The sequence below is a fragment of the Bubalus bubalis genome, chromosome 11 (genome assembly GCF_019923935.1).
Source record: "Bubalus bubalis isolate 160015118507 breed Murrah chromosome 11, NDDB_SH_1, whole genome shotgun sequence".
Classification (NCBI taxonomy): Eukaryota; Metazoa; Chordata; class Mammalia; order Artiodactyla; family Bovidae; genus Bubalus; species Bubalus bubalis.
Genome location: NC_059167.1, coordinates 87,586,025 through 87,607,951, shown reverse-complemented (window position 1 = coordinate 87,607,951; position 21,927 = coordinate 87,586,025). Strand labels below are relative to the sequence as shown.

General features: G+C 50.1%; 1 protein-coding gene across 1 annotated transcript in view; it reads right to left on the bottom strand.

Annotated features, from left to right (window-relative positions):
• The window catches only part of ITGA11 (integrin subunit alpha 11), a 132,325-nt gene extending 113,273 nt beyond the window's left edge, over positions 1-19,052 (bottom strand). The window contains exon 1 of the mRNA XM_025296261.3: positions 18,597-19,052. Within this exon, the coding sequence (XP_025152046.2) occupies positions 18,597-18,648 (52 nt within the window). The 5' untranslated portion in view covers positions 18,649-19,052. The remainder of the gene's footprint in view (positions 1-18,596) is intronic.
• Between the last annotated feature and the right edge of the window lie 2,875 nt (positions 19,053-21,927).

Here is a 21,927-nt window from a genome sequence, read left to right as displayed (position 1 = left end):
TAATGTCACAGCCTGGGACAAATCTTCCCTGACCATGCTATGGTGAATCCATTACTCTCCCTCAAAGCATATTCTTTATTTCTTTTATAGTTAAAGGTAATTATAGCTGGCTACGAGAGCTATTTGTTTATTCTCCCACTGGAGTTTAAGTTCCACAAGGGAAGGGGCGAGTGCTGTGCTGGACTCTTGTCACAAGAGACAATTGTGTACAATCTTCCCTCTCAGTGATGACTGTTGGTAGCTTAAAGTCGATTTAAAGATGTGATTACACCACAGTCATTGGCAAATGCTACAAAGAAGGACTCTCCATGCCATCCCAAGAGCCAGAGTCAGTTATTACACATTTCCCAGCAGTCCACTGAAGGGACTGTATCTGTCTCTCTCCCCACTTATTCCTCAGGATCTAGAACAACGTCTAGCACACAGCAGAGGCTCAATATGCACCTGTGGACTTATCAGACAATATGAGACCAAAAAGAGAGAGAGAGCCTAGAAATATTCAGGCCTCTGAGAACCTCACTAACCCCACACACTAACCTGCCAACAAGTAGTAGAAGGCGAACTTGACAGTCAGAGCCTCGGGAAGGGAGGGAAGTCAGAGCATTGAATTTGGCTTCAGAAGCCCTAGTTCTAGCTTCTAACTTGTTTTTATGACTCTGGACCAATTACTTCCTCTTCCCGGCCCTCAATTTCTTTATCTGTAACTACACGCTGGACTAGATATTGTATCTCTAAGTCCCTGTGTCGGCTTTAATGAAGCCCGTTCATGTACTGTTACCAATTTATCTGTCACTCCCTGGGTCACGGCACTACACTTCACAACTGCAAAGGGGGCTGTTTACATTGTATGGAGTTGGCTTTTTGGTTTTGGGGACTTTCTGTAGGCTAAAGAGGAATCTGAACGAACTTTTTGGCCAACCTAATAGCAGACTGAGTTATGCAGTACGCGAGAGCTGTACGTGGCGGCTCCGCCCACTTTTGATCCTGGCCACCGGTCATTTCAAGGGGAGACAAATTGGACAGCGAGTTCCTCCCTTTCCTAACATACTAACCAGCTCAAAGAGCTCAGACAGTTTGGTTTTGGTTTTCCAACTCCTAAGATCGTCTCCTGCTTGTTATGGAGTGTGCAGATCAAGAGCTCTGGGCATCTGAGGTCAGTGCCAGTCCAGGGGGTGTTTGGACAAAGTAAGAACAAGACAAGGCTCAGGATATGCAATTTGTGGCAAGGCTTTCCCTTGTAAGAGAGGAAGTAGGGCAGTGAGGACCCAGCGAACTGTGGGCCTGTCTGCCCCTGGTCTTTGAATGCGAACTAAAAAAAGGAATTGTGGGGGCCCGTCCCTTTCAAGCCTGCCGGGCCCGCCCTACAACGGATACACCCAACCCATTTGAAAAGTTCTCTGTCTGCATAGAGCTCAACATAAACGCACCAGAACCCAAACTAAGCTGGATGCTATTGGCTAGGCTTGGTGGGGATAGAGGACGCTGAGGCTTTGGTTCCGAGCGATATGCAGAAGCCCTTTGGTTTTTGGTACACGTCAGTTACTTATGATTCCAAAACTATCCCAATGTCTAATGCCACTTTTACGACCTTAGAAGAATTAAGGGCTCATGACTCCATCTGCCTTTGCTAGAAAACAAAGCCCTGTCTTGTGAGGTGGTGAGTCCCCTGTCACTGGAGGAATACAAGCCAAGGATAGCCACTTATCTGGGATGTTCAGGTTCCAAGTTCCCTCTTGGAAACCCAGGACTCTGAAGCCCAGGACTCCTCTGAAGCACAGGACTCCTTATGAACTTGTGGATGAGGAAGGGCCAGTCATACAGTGGGTCCATCTATGTTCTAGATGGAGTTGTTTTAAAATAGAATTCCAGTGTAAACTGGTCCAGGCACTATGGAAAGCAGTATGGAGTTTTCTCAAAAAACCAAAAACAGAGCTTCCACATGACCCAGCAATCCCACTCCTGGGTGTATATCTAGACAAAACTCGAATTCAAGAAGATGCATGCAGCCTAGGTCACATCAGCACTCTTCACAATAGCCAAGATGCGGACGCAACCTAAATGTCCATCAGCAGATGAATGGGTAAAGAACACGTGCCACATATACACAGTGGAATACTGCTCAGCCATGAAAAAGAATGCAACGATGCCATTTGCAGCAACACGGATGGACCTAGAGCTTACCATTCTAAGTCAGTAAAACACAGAGAGACAAAGATCATACGATACCTCTCATATGTGTAATCTAAAATATGACACAAATGAACTTATCTATGAGAAAGAAACAGACTCACAGACGGAGAGCAGACTTGTGGTTGTCGGGGGAAGAAGGGGCGGGAGAGTGGTGGACTGGGACTTTGGGATTAGCAGACGCAGACTAATATATAGCATGGATAAGCAAAGTCCTACTGTGTGGCACAGGGAACTATTTTCAATATCCTGTTACAAACCATAATGGGAAAGAATATGAAAGAGAATGTATATGTATAACTGAATCACTCTGCTATACAGCAGAAATTAACACAACATTGTAAATCAACTTCAATAAAAATACGTTTAAAATAAAATAAAATTAAAAAGAACTTCTGTTGTCAACTTCTTTCTCATGCAACATGTAGCTTTACAACCAGAGGGAAAACTCTGGCTCAGGAAATGTTCACAGAAGCGTGGAAGCACAGCCCCCAAAGAGCTTTCATAAACATGAAGGCCAAACATTTATTTTAGAAGTGATTGAATGGAAGTCTTAAGAGGACATGTGGCTAATTTAAGTTTAGAATGGGAGCCTGAACTTGACCCAGAAGTCGTTATCCACAGTCCAGGGCTTTTTCATGACCCTGGGCTTGGAAGGTCCAGTTAGTGAGAGATACAATCCAGTCCCAGGGTTTGGTTTCCACTTCTGTAACACTCAGGGTTGGCCCAGACTGACCCATTTGGTGTAAGTCCTGGCTGGTTTCAAACAGCCTTTCCTATAAAATCAGGACGAGGCAGGGCGGAGCTAACATTCTGTTAGCTGTGAACGCCTCTGTGTGACTTAGTTTCCAGTTGTCTTACTGTCCAGCAGGCTGTGAGGGGTCGCGGTTTAAAGGAGAGAAGTGTTGCCTGGTGGGACCTGCCTGGGGAAATGTCAAGACCCTAATAGTGGCAGGAAGGGCAGATGGTGTGACGCTACACAGAGGAGGAGAGAGTAAGAGGGGAGGAGGTAAACAGTGCCCACTGCCCAAGGGACAGGCAGCCTCGTGGACAGTGGAGTACAGCTGATAAGACGTCAGGTGAGGAGATGCAGCTGCGTGACTTGGAAGTTCACAGAACTATGATAATCTCTTTGGCAGAAGTCTGGGAAGGCTTCTTGGAAGAGGAGGCCTTTCTGGATCTGTTAGGACCTAGAGAAAGCAGCAATATCCTTTCCACTTTAACCTACATCCTCTAAGGACATTTGTCATGGAGAGGATTGGGGTTTCCTCTTCTTTCATGGAGACAATAGACTTATTCAGACTGCCCTCCCCAGTGGTTCCTACACCACCCCTACTGCTTCCCCACCCCTTTCTCAACTCCAGGCCAGCCCCATGCTCAGCAAAGCTTTGATCTGGGGCTCTTGGCCTCTGGTTCTGCATAAAAGCTCCCTCTGCCCTTGAGAGAGGGGCACCCTGGGCAGACCCTTCTTCCCCAGCCTGTCTCCATCAGCAGGGGGCACCAGTCCAGGGGAGCCACTGCCAAGCCTAACAGCACTGCAGAAACAGTGAGGGACCTGGCTCCTAGGTGGTGGGAAAGTGCCCTCCTGGGCCTCACCCTGGGGAGGGCTGAGCATGTGAGAACATGGCCAAGCCTGCTAACTTCTCGGGACTCTTCCTGGCATGTGCCAAGGAGTTGCTAGCCCTGGCAGGGTCATTGACAAAACCTCCAAGGAAAGACTTGCCTGGTGGTCCAGTGGTTAAAACTTTGCACAGCCAAGGCTGGGGGCCCGGGTTCAATCCCTGGTCAGGGAACTAGATCCTGCATGCTGCAACCAAGACCCAGCCACTTCAGTTCTGGATGAATAAGGACGAGGGGACAGCTGTCCTTCCCGAGGGCTGCACAGGGGGACCTAGTGTCCCCTGTGGCACAGCGGGTGCAAAGACTTTAGGTGGGACAAAGGTGAACATTAAAACAACGCACTGGTGCACCTGGTCACTTAGTCGTGTCCGACTCTTTCTGACCCCATGGACTGTAGCCCACTAGGTTCCTCTGTCCATGGATCGTTCAGGCAAGAAATACTAGAGTGGGCTGCCATTTCCTTCTCCAGGGGACCTTCCCAATCCAGGAATCAAACCCCCGTCTGTCTCCTGTGTCTCCTGCATTACAGGCAGATTCTTCACCCACTGAGCCATCTGGGAAGACTTGACAACTCACATTTAATGGATATTAAAAAACTACAAGCAAATCAAAACTTAGATTTCATAGCAATTATTGCTTAGGATGAGGGTATGTGAAAAGACTGAGTTGATTTAAAGTCAATTGAATGAAAATTATTAAGTGAAAATACTCCAGATGTTACACAAATACGGCCAGAGTTATGTGAGCAGTACAGGAAAAGCAGGAAAGAAGGTGGCCTTTGGAGATGATCAAACCTGGATTTGGAGTCTGGAACTCATCTTTATCAGCAGCTGCAAGACCTCAGGCAAGTCACATGACCTCTAGGAATTGCAGTTTCTGGACTCAGACCTCCCTGGATTCAAATCCCAGGCTGTGACTTTATGACCCTGGTGATCTTGGGTAAATTACTTAATGACATGTCTCAGTTCCCTCAGCTCTGAAGTGGGGGGGATAACAGCACCCCTCTTATAGGATTATCGAGAACATGAGTGCTCAGACAAAGCCTGATTCACGGGAGCTCTCAGTGACTGCCAGCAAGTAGCACACATTTAGTAGAGCACCTCATCCTCGCCAGACATGTCATTTGGTAATCCGTATTATTTCCAGTGGTTTATACTAATTCTACAAGGTAGGCATTACCATTTCCATTATACATTCCAAGGGGCTTCCCAGGTGGCTCAGATGGTAAAGAATCTGTCTGCCATGGGAGACCCATGTTCAAGCCCTGGCTCGGGAGATCCCCTGGAGAAGGAAATGGCAACCCGATCCAGTATTCTTGCCTGGAGAATTCCATGGACAGAGGAGCCTGGTGGCCTACAGTCTAGGGGTCGCAGAGAGTCAGACATGACTGAGTGACTAACACTTTCACATACATTCTAAAGAGAGGTTGTGACCTACCCAAAGTCACACACTTCTTAAATACCAGGGCCATTATTCAAACCCCAAGTCAATGGTACATGCCCCTAATATGAACCCTGGGCTCAGGCTCAGCCTCCCCACCTGTTCAATGGGTTTCACATCATCTCCCCAGTCACCAAGGCAGATTCTGGTCTGCTGGTTCCCAGGAATTGGACCACAGCTTGGTCTACTACTGGGGTCTATGGTTCAGCCCCTGCCATCTTCTCTGGGCACTCCCAGCTCCTTCTGGGGTACCAGAGGACATGTCCACATTCTGTGGTCCACGGATGATGTCTGAATCACTACACTTTTGTGGGAAAAGAGGCATTTTAAACTTCTGTTCCACCCCCATGTTCTCTGGGAAATCCTGTCACATACCTAGGTTTTCATTGCGTAAAAACATGTCCCATCCCATGTCTCCCTGTGTCCTCTCTGAGTCACAGTAAATAACATTGAACAGCATGGGGCCAGCTGGACTGGCTTGGGCTGCACGCTGTGAATGATTTTCCCCTTTCAAGGCCCTTCTCCCACCAAGAATCCCTCCTGCAAGACCTGCCCACTTATAACCACCACCACCCTCTTCTTGTCTGGAAAGAAAGTCTTTAATAACAAATGGCCTTGGAAGTGTCAGGAGGGAATACCTAGGGGACTGGTGTCCTAAGAAAGGTGCCTAGAGCTTGGGTGATACTTATCTCAAGAAGGGGTAACTACTAGGATTTCAGGCTGTTGCAGGGTGGGGGGAGGTTTTCATTGATTAATTCATTCATTCCACAACCACTTATCACTTGACTACTTTGGCTGGGCACTTCTCTGAACCTTGGGGTACACATGTAAAACAACACTCAAGAGTGCACGCTGTATACATCTGCATTTCTATTGCTGTCCTGACAGAAGGGGGAAAGGAGGGTGGTGCAAACTGGGAGAGCAGCACTGCCGTATATACACCGTGACGTGTAAAAGAGGCAGCTGCGGGGAGCTGCCGCACAGCACAGGGAGCCCAGCCTGGAGCTCTGCGATGACCTAGAGGGGTGGGATTTGGTTCGGTGGGATGGAGTTTCGAGAGGGAGGGGACATATTTATACTTATGGTTGATTCACTTTGTTGTACAGCATAAACTAATGCAAGAGTGTAAAGCAATCATGAGCTTCCTCAGTAGCTCAGTGGTAAAGAACCCGCCTGCCAATGCACAAGATGCAAGAATCAAGGGTTCGATCCCTGGGTCGGGAAGATCCCCTGGAGGAGGAAATGGCAACTCACTCCAGTATCCTTGTCTGGGAAACCCCATGGACAGAGGAGTCTGGCAGGCTACAGTCCATAGAGTCACAAAGAGTCGAACATGATTGAGAGACTGAGCACACACACAAAGCAATTATATTCCAACAACAACAACGAAAAGAATTCTTGCTCTCCTGATTAGTGAATTTAAAAAATTGGTATTAATGCTCGAGAGTGAGGAATACCCCAGGGGGACTAAAGCAGGGGCAGGGGTTTATGTAAGGGGGTGCACACAGGGGAGGCTGACATTTTAGTTAGGGGAGCAGGAAAGGCCTCTATGAGAGGAGGTGTTAGAGAAAAGACCTGAAGGAAGTGAGAGAGGCTCTTTGGTGGTGAGCATCCCAGGCAGACGGTGAAGCCCAAGGCACCAGATATGTTTCAAGAACATTCCAGAAACTGCATGAGTGGAGCAGAAGGAGCAAGTTGGGGAGGAGTAGAGGATGAGGTCAGAAAGGCAGGGGAGCTGGATCCCACAGGTGTCTCATCCAGAGAAGGAGAGCCCCAGCGGGTTTGGGGCAAAGAGATAGGATGTGATCTGATCTATATCCCAGCAGCATCCCTCTGGCCACTGGGAGCAAGCGCTGAAGGGACAGGGCAGAGGCAGGGAGACCAGTGGGTTGGCTGCGGCCACAAGCCATGGGAGCCTTTCTGAGTGCCTCCTCGGCAGCCCCCAGACCTCTGTCTGTCCCCTGGTCCTAGTCCTCCGGGCTGAGTAGAGGTGGAAAGACAGATGGCAGACCAGAGCTTTCACACCAAGGATGATGGAATCAGCCCAGCTTACAGGCTGGGGGTGGGGGAGGGGGCGAGTTTGAAGATGAGCTCAAAGGCAGGCAGATCCACAGGGAAAAGAGAGGAAAGAGCAGGGACCATCTTGGTGACCACTCTGACCCATTCGGGACGACCAGAGGGGCCTCTTGCCGAGCCTGCCAGCATGTCTGCCCCTGGCTGGCCTCACCATCAACAGCAAGCACATTCCACAGCTGATGTTTGGCTTGTGGTCTGGCCTGGCCTTCTGGTTGGTTTCTTCTGCTCTGAAAGGCTTTTAAAATCAGAGTCTGGGTTCTCTTTAAGTTTGGGGCATGAATCACTGCTTCTGGGTCTGGAAAGGAGATGGAGGGACAGGAGGCCCCACGCCAGGAGTGCTCTCTGTCTCTCTCAGGCCCGAGTGACACCAAGGCACACATACACATATGTGACAGGCTTCCAGTCAAGACACGCCGAGTCAGACTCCCTTCCAAGCACCCAGCCAACATGTCCACCTGCCCCAAAGCCCCATAGGTTCAACACATCCAGAATCCACTCGACTTCCTGTTCCTTAAATGCCCCGGCCCCGTATTCTCTCCTCTTCCTTCCCTGGGGACCAAGGACACTCAGTCCACCCCCAGCAGGCTCCTCTCCCTTCTCCTCTCACCACCTGTACATCAGGCTCTGCGTCCTCCTGCCTGGGTTGGAGTCATCTTAGCAACCTCCTTGCTCCTGGTTGTTGTCCTGTCTCATCAAATTCCCCGCCCCCACCCCATATCTGCCCCACAAAGGAGCCTCTCAAAACAGATTAGAACATGCCTCTGTGTGTGTGGTAGTCACTCAGCTGTGTCTGATTCTCTACGACCCCATGGACTGTAGCCCGCCAGACTCCTCTGTTCATGGAATTCTCTAGGCAAAAATACTGAAAGTGGGTAGACATTCCCTTCTTCCCCTGGGGATCCTCCCAATTCAGAAGTTGAACCTGGGTCTCCTGCTTTGCAGGCAGATTCTTTACCATCTGAGCCCCTAGGGAAGCCCAGAACATGCCTTTAACCTCCCCCCAAAACCTCCAATGGCTCCCATGCTACATCCAAATGCCTTAGTTGGCATTGAGTCCTCTCTCAGTGGCCTCAGCCCATGTTCCATTCTTGCAGTTCCCTACAGCACACACTCCAGCATCCTGCTGACCAACATCAGGCCATTTTTCAGATACATTCTCTGCTCTTCCTACATTTACAAATCATTTCTTTTTCAATTCTCAAATCCCAGAGTCTTTGTAGCTCTCTTACAGCTTTTAGTACTTCCTCCTTTGTCTTAGTTATTTTTCCAAAGATCTCTCTCCTATTAGGCCATAAACTGCTTGAAGGACAGGACTTATCTCTTATCTTTTATCCTCCAAAGAGCCTGGCAGAGAACCTAATACAAGCCACTGTGTTAGGACCTCTTGTGGGTGCAGCTACAAAGAAATGTTAAGACGTCTATCTTGCCCTTAATATCTTTCCGTTGACTTGGATAGACAGTTCTTTCATTCAGCACACATTCTGTGAGCAGTACAATGTCTGGCGGTCTTCTCAGGTGGCTCAGTGGTAAAGAACTCGCCTGCCAAAGAAGGAGATGCAGAAGACTCAGGTTCGATACCCAGGTCAGGAAGATCCCAGAGAAGGAAATGGCAACCCACTCAGTATTCTTGCCTGGGAAATTCCATGGACAGAGGAACTGGTGGGCTTCAGTCCACGGGGTCACAAAGAGTCAGACACAACTGAAGCTGCTAAGCACGCACACTCTATGTCTGGCATTATGGGCGAGCTGAGGACACAGAGACTGATAAGAGGTGTGGTCCCTGCTCTAGTCCAGCAGGGGACACTGTCCAGGCTATTGTAATACTGTGTGGTGTCTGGGGGTATAACATCACGGGAAGAACAAGCATCTCAAGATTCACACCAGTGACTGATCCAAGGTGTGAGTGAGGAAGACCTGAAGACTAAGTGGGAGACAAGAGAAAGAGGGGATCAGATGAGATGCAGGGAACAACCTGAGTGAAGGACAGAGACAGCTGGTGTGTTTGAGAAACTAAGAAGCTCAGTTTCGTGGAGGTGCCGCATGGCGCTGTGAGCGAGGGGTTCTGAGTGCAGGCAACTCGGGGTCTGGTGAGTTCTATCACAGAGGCTGGACTCGACGTAAAAGCAGCAGGGAGCCGTGGAGGGCCTTAAGCAGAGGAAGTGACTCCACACTCGGTTTGTGCTTTCGCTTCACTTCATCTGCTATTGAGGAAGGTCTGGGTGGATGGGGGCAGGAGGGAAGATGACACCTGAGTTTGTGCTGGGGCCTCAGGCTGGTCCCAGGGGCTTCCTCCTCTGCCCTCCTGGCAAGCCTCCTCACTTTTTCCTGATAGAGCATCCCTTCCCCACCCCACTTGGGCTTCTCTTCGCCAGTTCCAATCCTGAGTCAGGTGCTTCCTTTACCTGAACGCTCAGAACAGCTTCAGTGGGGCCCAGAATCACAGGGTCGGAGAGACCCTAATGGACTTTGTCTAACCCTCTGCTGGACACCTCCCGCCATGCCAGTCCATCTGCATGGGACAGTTCTGACCAGGATCCTTGGCCAAATTGGTGACCCTATGGCCCCTCTTGGGCTTTTCTTTGGCCCAGGTGGGACCACACAGTGATCAGTAGCATATGGCCCTGTGCGGGACACAGACAGGGTTGCTAATGAATAACCCTCCAACTACCAACCCCCAGCCCAAATTCCACTTCGTGCCTCAGCCCCCCACACTCTGCTTCCACATTGTGTCTCCAGCCCAGCTTGGCCATGAATCCTGTGAAACTGCAGGCGGGGGAGGTGGGCTGGAAAAGTGGGGGACAGGAGATCTGGTTACATCTAGGCTGCACCACTGATTGTCGTGTGACCCTGAGCAAGTCATTGCCCTTCCCTGGACAGTGTTTTCTCTTCTGCTTGACTGGGGATTGGGTTTAGATGACACGGGTGTTTCTCAGGCTCAGCTGCCTGTTAGAACTCCTGTGGAGCTTTAAAAAATGCCAATGCTGGGCTCTACCATAGAGAGTGGTCGTGTGTTCTGGTGGGGCCCAGGCAAAGGTTTTGTTTTACACCATCATTCCCTTCTTCACCCAGGAACGAGGACCACTGGATTTGCTGATTGTCTGCAGACCAAGAGTGGGGTCTGAAGTGGGCAGGTAAAAAAACCCAAGAAGTAATTCCTCATTTACAAGTGTTAGCCCAGCAGGACCGCAGCAGTACCAATACCCTCGGCTGGTGGGAAGGCTAGGTGGCACCAGTGGTAAAGGATCCACCTCCCAGTGCAGGAGACATAAGAGACAAGGGTTTGAGCCCTGGGCTGGGACGATCCCCCAGAGGAGGGCATGGCAACTCACTCCAGTATTCTTGCCTGGAGAATTCCATGGACAGAGGAGCCTGGCAGGCTACAGTCCATAGGGTCGGACATGACTGAAGCGACTTAGCATGCATGCACGTGGAAAGGTCAGTATTTCGAGTTTTGGTTTCTCGTGTTCACCAAGGGGGCTACTCCAGGGCCCAGCATAAGATGCTTGAAGGTCCCCCAGAAAGGCTCTCAAAGTGGTCTTGGGTTAGTAACTGGAAACAGAAACATCCTCTGAATTCCATGACTTAAAAATCATCCCATGGTCCTGGCTATGTGCTTACAGAGCTGCTCCAGGGATCCTCTGCATCTATGGACACCAGCACATTGCACCAGCAGCCTGTGTGTGATCTGTACCTTTCTGCCCTCACTGTGTTCCCTGAGGCAAAGGCTGGGCCTTATCTGATTTGGAATTTCCAGAACCTGGAGATGCCTGGGGTTTCGTGGGTGCTCAGTACATACTGGCCAAATGGACAAACCAATCAGTTTCTTCATGTGTCAAGAGGGATCCTGTGCCTTCCTTGCCAAATCACAAGCCTGAGAGGAGAGAACTCTGTGAGAAGTGGCTCAGGCCCCACACTCAGAAGGAGCCCTCTTGGTCTGATGCTCTGCTGTGGCCATCTTGAAATTCTTAATAGTCTTTAAACAAGGAGCCCTGTATTTTCATTTTGCACTAGGCCCCACAGATTATGTAGCTGGTCCTGTGTATGCGGTGAGTGGTGGGAATAAACTCAGAGAAGAGCTCTGTCTACATACTATTTATGGGACTTAATGATTGCCAGCAACCACTGAATATAAGGGGCTAAGGGATCCAGGAAAAGAGCAGTTCCAGTGGATGGAGAGGAGATAGACATAGCTTTGTGGTCTTCTTCCTGGCAGCAGGAGAAAGCAGCAGTCTGAGGGCTTGGGGATGGGCAAGACAGGGCGAATGATGGAGACTGGAGACACCCTCAGCAGTCTACGGAGAATGATTTCAAGGATCTTGTCCTACCTGCCTGCCACAGATGTAGAAAATCTACTATTAGAACTTCATTCCTTTGGCTGAAGCAATGCTTTCTCCTTAAGTTTCTCTGATGAGTGTAGCAAATTAGGTTCCTAATCTCATCCTTGACCAGAAGATCTGCCCTGGAGTTTCTATGTGATCTTGGGGAAATCACTTAATTTAAAGAAAATAATTTATTTATCAGCACTGGGTCTTAGTTGTGGCATGCAGGATCTTTAGTTGCAGTGTGTGAACTCAGGTGTGCTGTGTGAACTCTTAGCTGAGACATGCGGGATCTAGTTTCTGGACCAGGGATCAAACCCAGGCCGGGTTGCATTTGGGAGCACGGAGTCTTAGCCACTGGACCACCAGGGAAGTCCCAGAAAATCACTTAACTTTGAAAAGCCTCTCTCTCCCCTCTCTATCTAATGGACATACCTCTGGCCTCAGCTAGTCTATTCTGACTGATAGAAAAAATATACAGGCGTGCTCTTTGCAGACTGTTGGGAGTTACATCTACTTGCTCATTTCATGATTTTTCCATGGCCTTCCTGAGGCCCAGTCTACAAAGAATCGAGTTCTGGAAATCTGCAGGGTCAGGATTCCTGGTAGCCTGACCCAGCTGGGTGATGCGGCTTGGGGAAGAAAGCTGTCAACCCCAGCTGCGGAGGCAGGAGCCCCTTCTCTCTGTGTCATCCTGTTTGGAATCCTAGAGCACATTGCTATAGCAACTTGCCTAACTCGCCCCACATGCCACGTGGAAAAACCTCTGCCTGCTTTAGAGCAGCATTACCAAACCACAGACTGGCTTCTCCTGTGTTACAGGATGAGGGCTCCCATCATACACAAGGGTCTAGGTAGGAGGCATCTGACCAGTGATTGAGAAGTGAGCTAAGGGGTTGGACTGTGCCAGGAAGGTCCCTTGCCTCAACCATTTGGTCTCACCTATTTCAGATCCTGGTACCTGAAATTCCATCATTAGCCCCTTGTTCCTTTGGCTCAAACACAAACCAGTTAAAATGCAAATCCCTTTGGGTAGGATCCATGAAGTTGTCACCATTCATTAGTGCTGTTCAGCATGAATTAACTCACTGGGCCGGGAGCTCAGAGCAGGTTTTGATTAGGGGAAGCAGAAGCAGGGAAGGGAGGAGAGGAATGCCCAGCCTGGACCCTGAGGATGGGCTGGAGAGGGAGTCAGAGTGGCCCAGAGTATTGGGTCTTGGGGGCAGATGGGAGAGCCCACCTTGGCCCTGAGTAGGAAGGCAAGTGAGGGAGAGAAGCTCTCATATTACAAGACACGGCATGAGGACCACTTCTCACCAAACCAACGTCCTGACTGAGAAATCACTGTCTAGCTGAGTCTGAAGGAAGGAGCGGCCTCCCTGGGCCAGTGGCCCTGTGAGGGTGGCCACTGTATACAGACCTCAGTTTCCCTGAGGACAGCATCTTCCAGGAAGAGCATCTTATTCATCTTTCTGTGCTCTCCAGGCCCACTTCCTGAAGAGACATTAGTTAGTGTTAGTAGCTCAGTTGTGTCTGACTCTTTGCAACCCCATGGACTGTAGCTCACCAGGTTCCTCAGCCCATAGAATTTTTCAGGCAAGAATACTGGCAGTAGGTTGCCATTTCCTTCTCCAGGGGATTTTCCTAACCCAGGGACTGAACCCAGGTCTCCTGCCTTGCAGGTGGATTCTTTACCATCTAAGCCACCAGGGAAGAGACATTATGCATGGATTAAGGCAAACACCAAACACCACCTCTCACTCAATCAGCCTGACTCCAGATGAGCTATTTAATGTCTCGTGTGTAACCTGGTGGTTGTGGCCACAGCGAGGTCTAGCTGAGATGTGAGAAAGTGTTTGACACAGTCCCTGGTATCGATCAAATGAACGATGGGAAGGGCGATCCACAAACTGCTACTGTTTGCTGAGGCAGTACCGGGTGCCAGATGCTGTACCAAACATTTGATACGAATGAACCGTAGATCATCTAAAGGACACATCAGCCTGTGAAGTTGTTATTCTACGCATTTTACACATGAGGATTGAGTCTCAGAGGGGCTTATCCAGGGTCACCCAAGCAGAAAGGATTTGAACTCAGTTGGGTTCCCAGGTCACACATATGCTAATCATCACTCCTGCTCAGCGCAGGTGACAAAGGAAATGAGGGGCAGAGGTGGGGGTGGGGTGGGAGGGGGGCATGTTTGACCACACGGGCTTTTTCCTCCAGGTGGGATTTTATTCATCTTGTGAAGGCTGTAAGTACATACTATGAAGACGCTTCATGAAATTTTGCGGGGAGCTTATTTATTTTTGGTTTACAAGGTGACCAGCTGCAGTCTTCTTCCCTTCTCCCCTTACAGGTAACATTTTGGACTTTCACCTGGCGGGGTGGAGACAGTCCTGCCTAGACCCCAGGTCTGCAGAGCAAGCACTTCACACTGAGGGCATGTGGGTGACTTCGGAGCTCACAATTATTTCAGGGAAAGTAGTTTCAAATGGGTGTGGATTCCTGATGGTAGCCCACAGTTTGGTGGTGGTCGGGCAGCGTCATTAAGCTATGAGGGCAGCAGAGACACTGTTTTGGAGATGGGTTGGTGCACGTTTCAAGCTTGCTTCATAGCTGACCCTCCCTGAGTCAGCCAAAGGCTGTCACTGCCTGGGGAGGACTCTGATGGATCCTTTCTCTTTGTAGCTGTGATAGAACACTGTATGGAGGGTCTGGAAGCTAGAGTGAGACAGTGATCTCCAAAGTCAGGCATTAAGAAGAGCAAAGAGGGCTTTTGGAATTTTCAAAAGTCCCTTCTTTATATCAAGAGCCAGGCCAGCCCAGCCCAGAGCTTAGTTCTGTCCTAAGCAGTGAATGGAGAGGATGGAAGGGAAGTTCCCTGTTGCTGGAGGAAGTGATAACTACAGGAGGGATAGGAAGAGGGTCACAGAGGGCAAAACAAAAGTGAGTTGCTGTCTGAGTTCCTCAGGGGCCCATTGCCCTGTGTGGGTGGGCTAGGAACAATGAGGATGGTGAGGAGACAGGCTTCCCATCTGTGGGGGGAGCACTATAGGGTGAATAAGAAGAAAGAGGGTCGTATTCCACTTTCATCTCCTTAGGGACCCCAGGGTCTGCCTGTGGAAGGGTGCTGAAGCTCCTCGGCTGATGGTAGCTGAGAGGCTTGGCTGGCAAGCTCCCAGTAGGGTGGGCATTGGAGAGGCAAAGGGACAAACCTTATCTCCTTTCCCTCTTCCCAAGGGCTTGGATCTTTTTAGTCTCTGCACACCCGTGGTGCCCAGCACTGTGCATTTTCCATACAAGATTTTTCTGCTGAATAAGACCCTCACCCACAAGGGCCATCTGTGTGGAATGGTTCTTCTCTCCAACAACACAAAACCTTCCTGGCAGGATCACATTGACTTCAAAACAGCCTCAATGGCAACCCCTCTCCCCCAAGTTTCCATTATGATCAAGACTTTGGGCCAGGCCTTTGGGGAAAGGGGTTAGGGAAGTTCAGGTTTACTTAGGGCCCTGGCATGTATGTTTCCGCTGAGCTTCCAGTATCCTAGCACTTCCTCTAGACTTCCCTTATGGATTTGAGTTTGAAAGTTGCATCTCTGCATCCTCAGATCCCTTATTCAATGGCTGGTACCTTGAGCAATGATGAGGATGATGCTGAAGAAGAAAAACAAACTCCTAGATGCTCAATATGTGCCTGGAACTTTTCAATTACTTAATATACATTATACATCTTCGGATACTCTTTAAGTTCTATTATTAATAATATCATCCCCATTTTGCAGATGAGAAAACTGAGGCACAGGGCTGGTTAGTAACTTGCCAAGGAAACAGAATCCCAATTATCAGAGGTCAGACCCGTCCCAGGCAGTGAAAAGCCAGGACCTTCAGCCCCACACTGCGTCTGGTCTCCCTGTGTATCATCTGTCAGGTAACAAGTGCTCAGTAATGGCTAAGGGTCTTAATTTTTTTTCTGCTTCCAAACTGGGAGGAATTAATTTTTATTTTATTTTTAAAAATTTTGTCAAAAGTACAGTGGATCTACAATGTTGTGTCTAATTTCTTGTACAGCGAAATGATTCATTCGTATATGCTCTTTCATAATCATCAGATGGGTCATGATAGGGAAGTTCTGCTCAGTGGATCTGCTCTCTCAGAATGTCAGCTGTAGCCATCTTTGGACTTGTCCACTTTTTGTCTGGCTTTCTTGATAGTTTTGCCCACGTCATCACCCTGCCCAGCCTGCAGCAGAAGCTCTGGAAAGATCAAGGCTCTGAACTCATAATGGCTTCAGTGAGGACTTCCATCCCCCTACCCCCCACCCCAACTTGGCCTTTGACAAGTCTCCTGTCCAGCTACACTACGCCATCACCAGTAGGCAAGCTGCCTAGTAACCCTCACATTGAATCCATGTGATGCCCAGATGGGAGATCAACATCAATCCTGTTCTGGAGCTGGGAGGATGGGCCCAGTGATCTCTGTGACCCTTCTAATCTTCAGAGTCCCCACGGATCAGAATCATCTTGGTGGTTTTCAAATACTCACCTTTTGTTTCTTTAACTACCGTAGGTCCAGGAAACGACACTGTAATGTACAAACAGTCCCACTTGAAGGTCTATCCACACACTACTCATTCCTTCAAGGCCCAGTCCAAATGCTATCTCCTCCTCCAGGAAGCCTCCCTTGCTTATTCAAGCAGAACTGAACTTCCCTGTTTGAACTGCAGCCCTCAGCTCCTCTGTGCCATTCACTGCCCAGTGCATCTATTTAGCTTTCCCTGGCCTCACCTTGTTTTCAGCTACAGGCAGGGCCCAGACGGCATACATGCTTGGGCCCCACCCCCAGCTCCTTGCAAGCAGATGTCGTTCCAACATTGATTGATGCGTTTAATGAATCCCATATTTCAAGAACCCAGACTGACCAGACATAACTCAGGAGTGATTTTCTCCATATAAAGGGAGTTCTGAGTCACAAATCCTGTCCCTGTCCTTCCCTCTACCCCTCTACCCAACCCCCTCCTTCATCCTTACTTTACTATTATCATTATTAACCATTGATTCAACCCTACTGTTGACCAAGTCCTGTATTAACAACTTTTCACTTAATCATGCCAACCACTCAGACTTTCTATCTCCATTCACAGAGGAGGAAACCTGTTGGAGAGACTGTATAACCTGCCTAAGGTGGGCAGCAGAGCCAGATGGGAAGCCAAGATTGATTTCAAAGCCTTTGCCTCTAGTTTCCTTAAGATTCTAGCCTATAAAGCAGCTGTGTGTGGGCTCAACTGCTCAGTCATGTCCAACTCTTTGGAACCCCATGGACTGTAGCCCGCCAGGCTCCTCTGTCCATGGGATACTCCAGGCAAAAATGCAGGAGTGGGTTACCACTTCATACTCCAGGGGATCTTTCCTAACCCAGGGATTGAAACCGCCTTTCCTCCATCTCCTGCATTGCAGGTGGATTCTTCGCCACTGCAGCACCTGAACAGCCCCATAAAGCATCTACTTCAACTCAAGTTCTGACGGGCCCACATATCTGGGATCACACAGGAGTGCATTCCCTTTTCCTGTGGTGGGATCTGCTAGTGACTTGAAGACAGTTCTAGAGTTCCCCCTCTTGCCTAAATGACCTAGAGAGGGCTTCACCTCTGCTGCCATCAGCTGGTTTCTAGATATATGCTCGCCTGGTTCCAGCTCTTCCCCTGCTGTCCCCAACTCTCCCCCCTCCCCAGCTTAAAGCATCTATATTTTCAGCTGTGACTGTAGGATCTGAACTGCACCCCACCAGCAGAGGCCCTTTCAACTACAGAAGCCCCACTGCAGACAGCAACAGGGTGTTCGGGTTTCCAGTGGTATCCCAGGACTGGGTTGAAGTTCCTTGGGCTGGGGGCTCTCCACCTGTGCTCTTTGAGGGCGCCTCTCCCCCTGCCATCGCATCTGACTCCCACTGCTGGCCCATCCCGGATCTGGAGCCAACGCAGAAGAGGAGGCTAGGCCCAGCGGCCAGTCCCCGAGGCGCTGGTCCCTGCCAGAGCACTGGGCCACGCCAAGGAGAAGTCCTGCAAGTTTTCCGGATTCGTAGAACAGCGCCTCTGTCTGCCGCCCTGGAGTGGCGGGTCGCACCAGGACGTCAGGTGTGGGGACTCCCCGGCCGGGTGCCCCGGTGCGGAGAGCCCAGGGTGGCCTCTTGCTCCGGGCTGCTCGCCCCACCGGCCCGGGGTCCCTGCCGCGCCCGGACATCGGGAGTGCATTAGGCTGCGGCGCCCGTCTCGGCGATCGCGGCGTCCCCAGCTTTATTGAATGAGCGCACAATTCTGACCGCGGGTTTGGCGGACGATGGCCCGTCCCTACTTCGAGGGTCAGGTAACGTTTTCGGGGGGCCCTGGCCTGCCGAGCGGCGCCCGGCCGCCTTTGGCTTGGCCCTCGACGGCTCGCCACTGCCTGGGCGCCGACCGCCCCAAGGCTTCGCTCCATCCGGGCCCGAGGGACTCTGGGCGGCTTTCAGCTCCAGGTCTCCCCCAGTACCCTCCTTCCCCCGGACCGCCGCACCCAGCTCCCGGCTCTTAGCGATGCTGCCTCCGCGAGCCCCGGCGCTCGCGGGACCCTGAGTGCCCCCCGTGGCGGTGCGCGAAGCTCGGCGGGGCCCTTGGAGAAAAGCAGGGTGCCCCGAGGGGCCACCGGCCCTCGGCGCTTTTCAACTCGAGCCTCTTCAACTCATCCCAAACACACCAAAGTCCCGGGTCCAGGCCGCCTCGGCGCGCCTCCCTCCTGTGTAGAACTTGGCGAGCCGCTTGACTGCAGCCACTTCCCGGGGGACCCACGTCCCCAAAAGCCGCGGAGGTCGGACCCTGGGTGCGCACCGCGAGGGGCTCCTGGCCACCGGACCCCAGGCCTCGGTGGGTCAGGGAGGGGCTGCCGGAGGCCAGAGCTGGGGATTAAGAGGGGAACGTACCTGGCCACAGGCTGAGGGTCCAGGCCACCAGGAGGCCCCTGGGCAGGTCCATGGCCCGCGCGGCGCGGCGGCGGGGCCGGGTGCGGAGCGGCGGCGGGGGGCGGCGAGCCAGAGCGGCAGCCTCCTCTGCGCGGCGCCCCGAGCCTGCACTGCGCGCGGCGCCCGGTTCCCTGACAGCCGCGGCTCCTTCAGAGGAAGTGGGAGGGCTGGAGCGGCGGGGAGGGGCGCCGGGACACCGCGGGGCTCTGGCCGCGGTCCAGTCTCGGCCCCTCTGCCACCTGGGCAGGCGGCAGGCTGCGGCCTCAACGCGTCTCCAGATTTCTCCTTCTGCCCCCACCGAACTCCTGCCGTTGGAGACAATTCCAGAGAACCACCGCTCCTGGGAACCACCTCGTCAGTGCCCTGCCTCCCACAACACCGCCACCGAATTCAGAGTCTGTTCAGGAAAAGTGACTTACAGTCCCACGTCCCAGAGGAAGGAGCTTCAGAAAGCTCAGAGGGTACCTCAGGTGACCTAGGGCCACGACTGGCTCTCTCTTGGCTCAGAGAAGTGGATGTCCCTACAACGTCCATTCTGAGACAGCCCCCTGCTCTCCTGCACCCTGGGGCTTGGAATGCAAAGCCACGGTTCTCCTCCTGACCCTGGAAGAAATGCAGATCCCCCCTCTACCTCCACAGTGTCCTCCCTGCAAGCCTGAGACATTCCAAAGCATCCAGGAGGACCCTCTGACTACTGTTACCATAACAGCGAGGATCTTCTTTGGAACCCAGCTACCTTCCTTCCCAGTGCTTCTAACCACTCAATGACAGATAAATTCAATGCACATTTTTTGCACAAGCTTTAAATCAGGCCCTGGACCACAATCCGTAGGTGTGGAAGCTGGCCTTTCTAGAAAGGGAGACGCTGAGGCAGAGGGTAGGATGGCCAGTGTGGTGAAAACTAGAGTAGAAGTCCCTCCTCACTTTCTCAGGAAAACCTTCCCTCAACCCCCTCCCCAGCCCCCATCCTCAGCAGGTCAGGTCCCCAGATACATGTTCATTCTCCCCTCAGTATTTTTTTCATTGTACTTAGTAGAAAAACTTGACATTAATTAGTGCAATCATTTGATTAACTCTTCTCTCTTTGCCCAGACTGAAAACACCTTTGGGGTGGAAATCTCTAGGTCACACTGAGCACTTAGCTCCCAGCACCCCAGGAACATAGTAAGTGGGTGGATGGATGGAGGAATGGATGGGTGGATGAGGGCAGATGGTATGTGGATACACAGAGTAGGGATTCTGACTGAGAGCGATAGGAAGGTTTCCCAGAGGAGGTGACATTTAGGCTAGGTTCCGGAGAACGAAGTGGGTTTTGAGAAGGTCCAGGTTCACACAAGAATAGTAGTGGGCATTGTGCCCGCCACCGTAATGTCCCTCTCCTCTTGCTAGCTACCCTGGTTTTTATTCTGGCATCCTCACTTCTCCCATTCAGCCAATCTTTGGAAGAAGCTCATTCTCTCTCTCTCTCTCTCTCCTCTCTCTCTCTCTCTCTCTCTCGTGTGTGTGTGTGTGTGTTTGCACATGTGTTGGGGGAGGCATGTGGTTTAGGCTGAAATGAATCAGTGTATTGCCATCTCCGGCCATAGTTTAAGAAAGGGCAATATGATAAAAGGAAGAAGCTTTTCTGGGAAATAAGCATACTTGCTCTTCTAAAAGAGCCTCTAGAATTAACTAGGTAAGTAAGTAAGTATTTTTTCTCCTACCACTGCCTCCCCCTCCCAGCTGGAGGGTCTGGAAGTTGATGGGGATGCAGGTGGGTCTGGGTGGGGAAGGAGATCTGGCCTTGGGATGAGGCTGGATGATAAGATGGAGAAATCAAAGTCCAGGAGGGTCTTGTTGGTCCCCTGAATCAACAGGGGACCCTCTCAGTTCACAGCCCTGAGCACTTTCCAGTTGTTTGACCAATGAGTCCTCTTTATTGTTTAGTGCAGGTTTAAGTCCGGATGCTTTGAACCTAGAGTATTCTGATAACAGCTATCCGGCAGGCTGTAAACCACTTCCCCATCTCCCACAGATTCACACTTTCCTTAGTGTTCTCAAATTCCAAGAGCATGGGGATTGCCTGGAACATTTGCAAAGAATTTTTCTTGTGATCAGGGAGTCCTGATAAGCACCATGGTGCTTATCAGAGTGCATAAGTCACTCTGCTGTGGAAGTGGGCTGAGGACCTTGCTCCCAGATTTGCTGAAGGGACTCTCTGCAGTGGGTGTGATGCTGCGGGTCTTCGGATAATGATTCTGCCATTCATTAACTCACACTGTCTTCATCAGGGGCATGGAGGTCCTGAATACACGTTGAGTGCCTTTGTGTTAATCTGGGATGATGCGGGGGGCGGGGGAGGGGGATGTGTCCTCATTTAACACAGACTTAAGTGTCTACTCTGCCCTCATGCTCTGCAAGTCACACAAGAGAAGTTGAGAAGACAAAACATAACCTAGTCGACAAATATATGATACCACTTATATGAGGAATCTTTAAAAAAAAATGATACAAATGAACTTATTTACGAAACAGAAACAGATTCACAGATTTGGAGAATGAATTTGTGGTTACTGAGGGTGGGCTGGTGGGCGGAAGGGTGGGAGGAGGGCTAGATTGGGAGTTTGGGATTGACATATACACACTGCTTTATTTAAAATAGGTAACCAACAAGGACCTACTGTGCAGCACAGGAAACTCTGCGCAATATTTTGTAATAACCTAAATGGGAAAAGAACTTGAAAAAGAATAGATACATGTGTAACTGAATCACTTTGCTGTATACCTGAAATTAATATAACATTGTTTATCAACTATACGTAAATAGAAAATAAAAATGTTTAAGAAATTAATTTTCTATGGATATTTTTCTATAATAATAAATCAAAAAAGACATAACCTTGTATTTATTGACATAATCATTTAATCATTTGTTTAAATCATTTATTTTGTAATGATTATTGAACGTTATTTAAATCACACAAATGCAAGATCCACATTCAGTCTGGAGAAGATCAGAGAATCAGATGAAGGGCTTTATGGAAGCTGGGATTTGAATTAAATAAAATAATACCAATCATCCTTTATATGTCCTTGGCATGTTTATTTATTTTTTTATTAAGATGTAATTCACAACTATAATACTTGCTATTCAGTTCAGCATTGAGTTTGGATTTTTCCTTATTATGGAAAAATCTGACCAAACTTTCTGGCCAGCCCAACATATTCCTAAGGTTGTGCAGCTATTACTAGTAATTTCAGGACATTTTCATCACCCTAAAAAGAAACTAAGCATTAATGGCCACTCAATTTC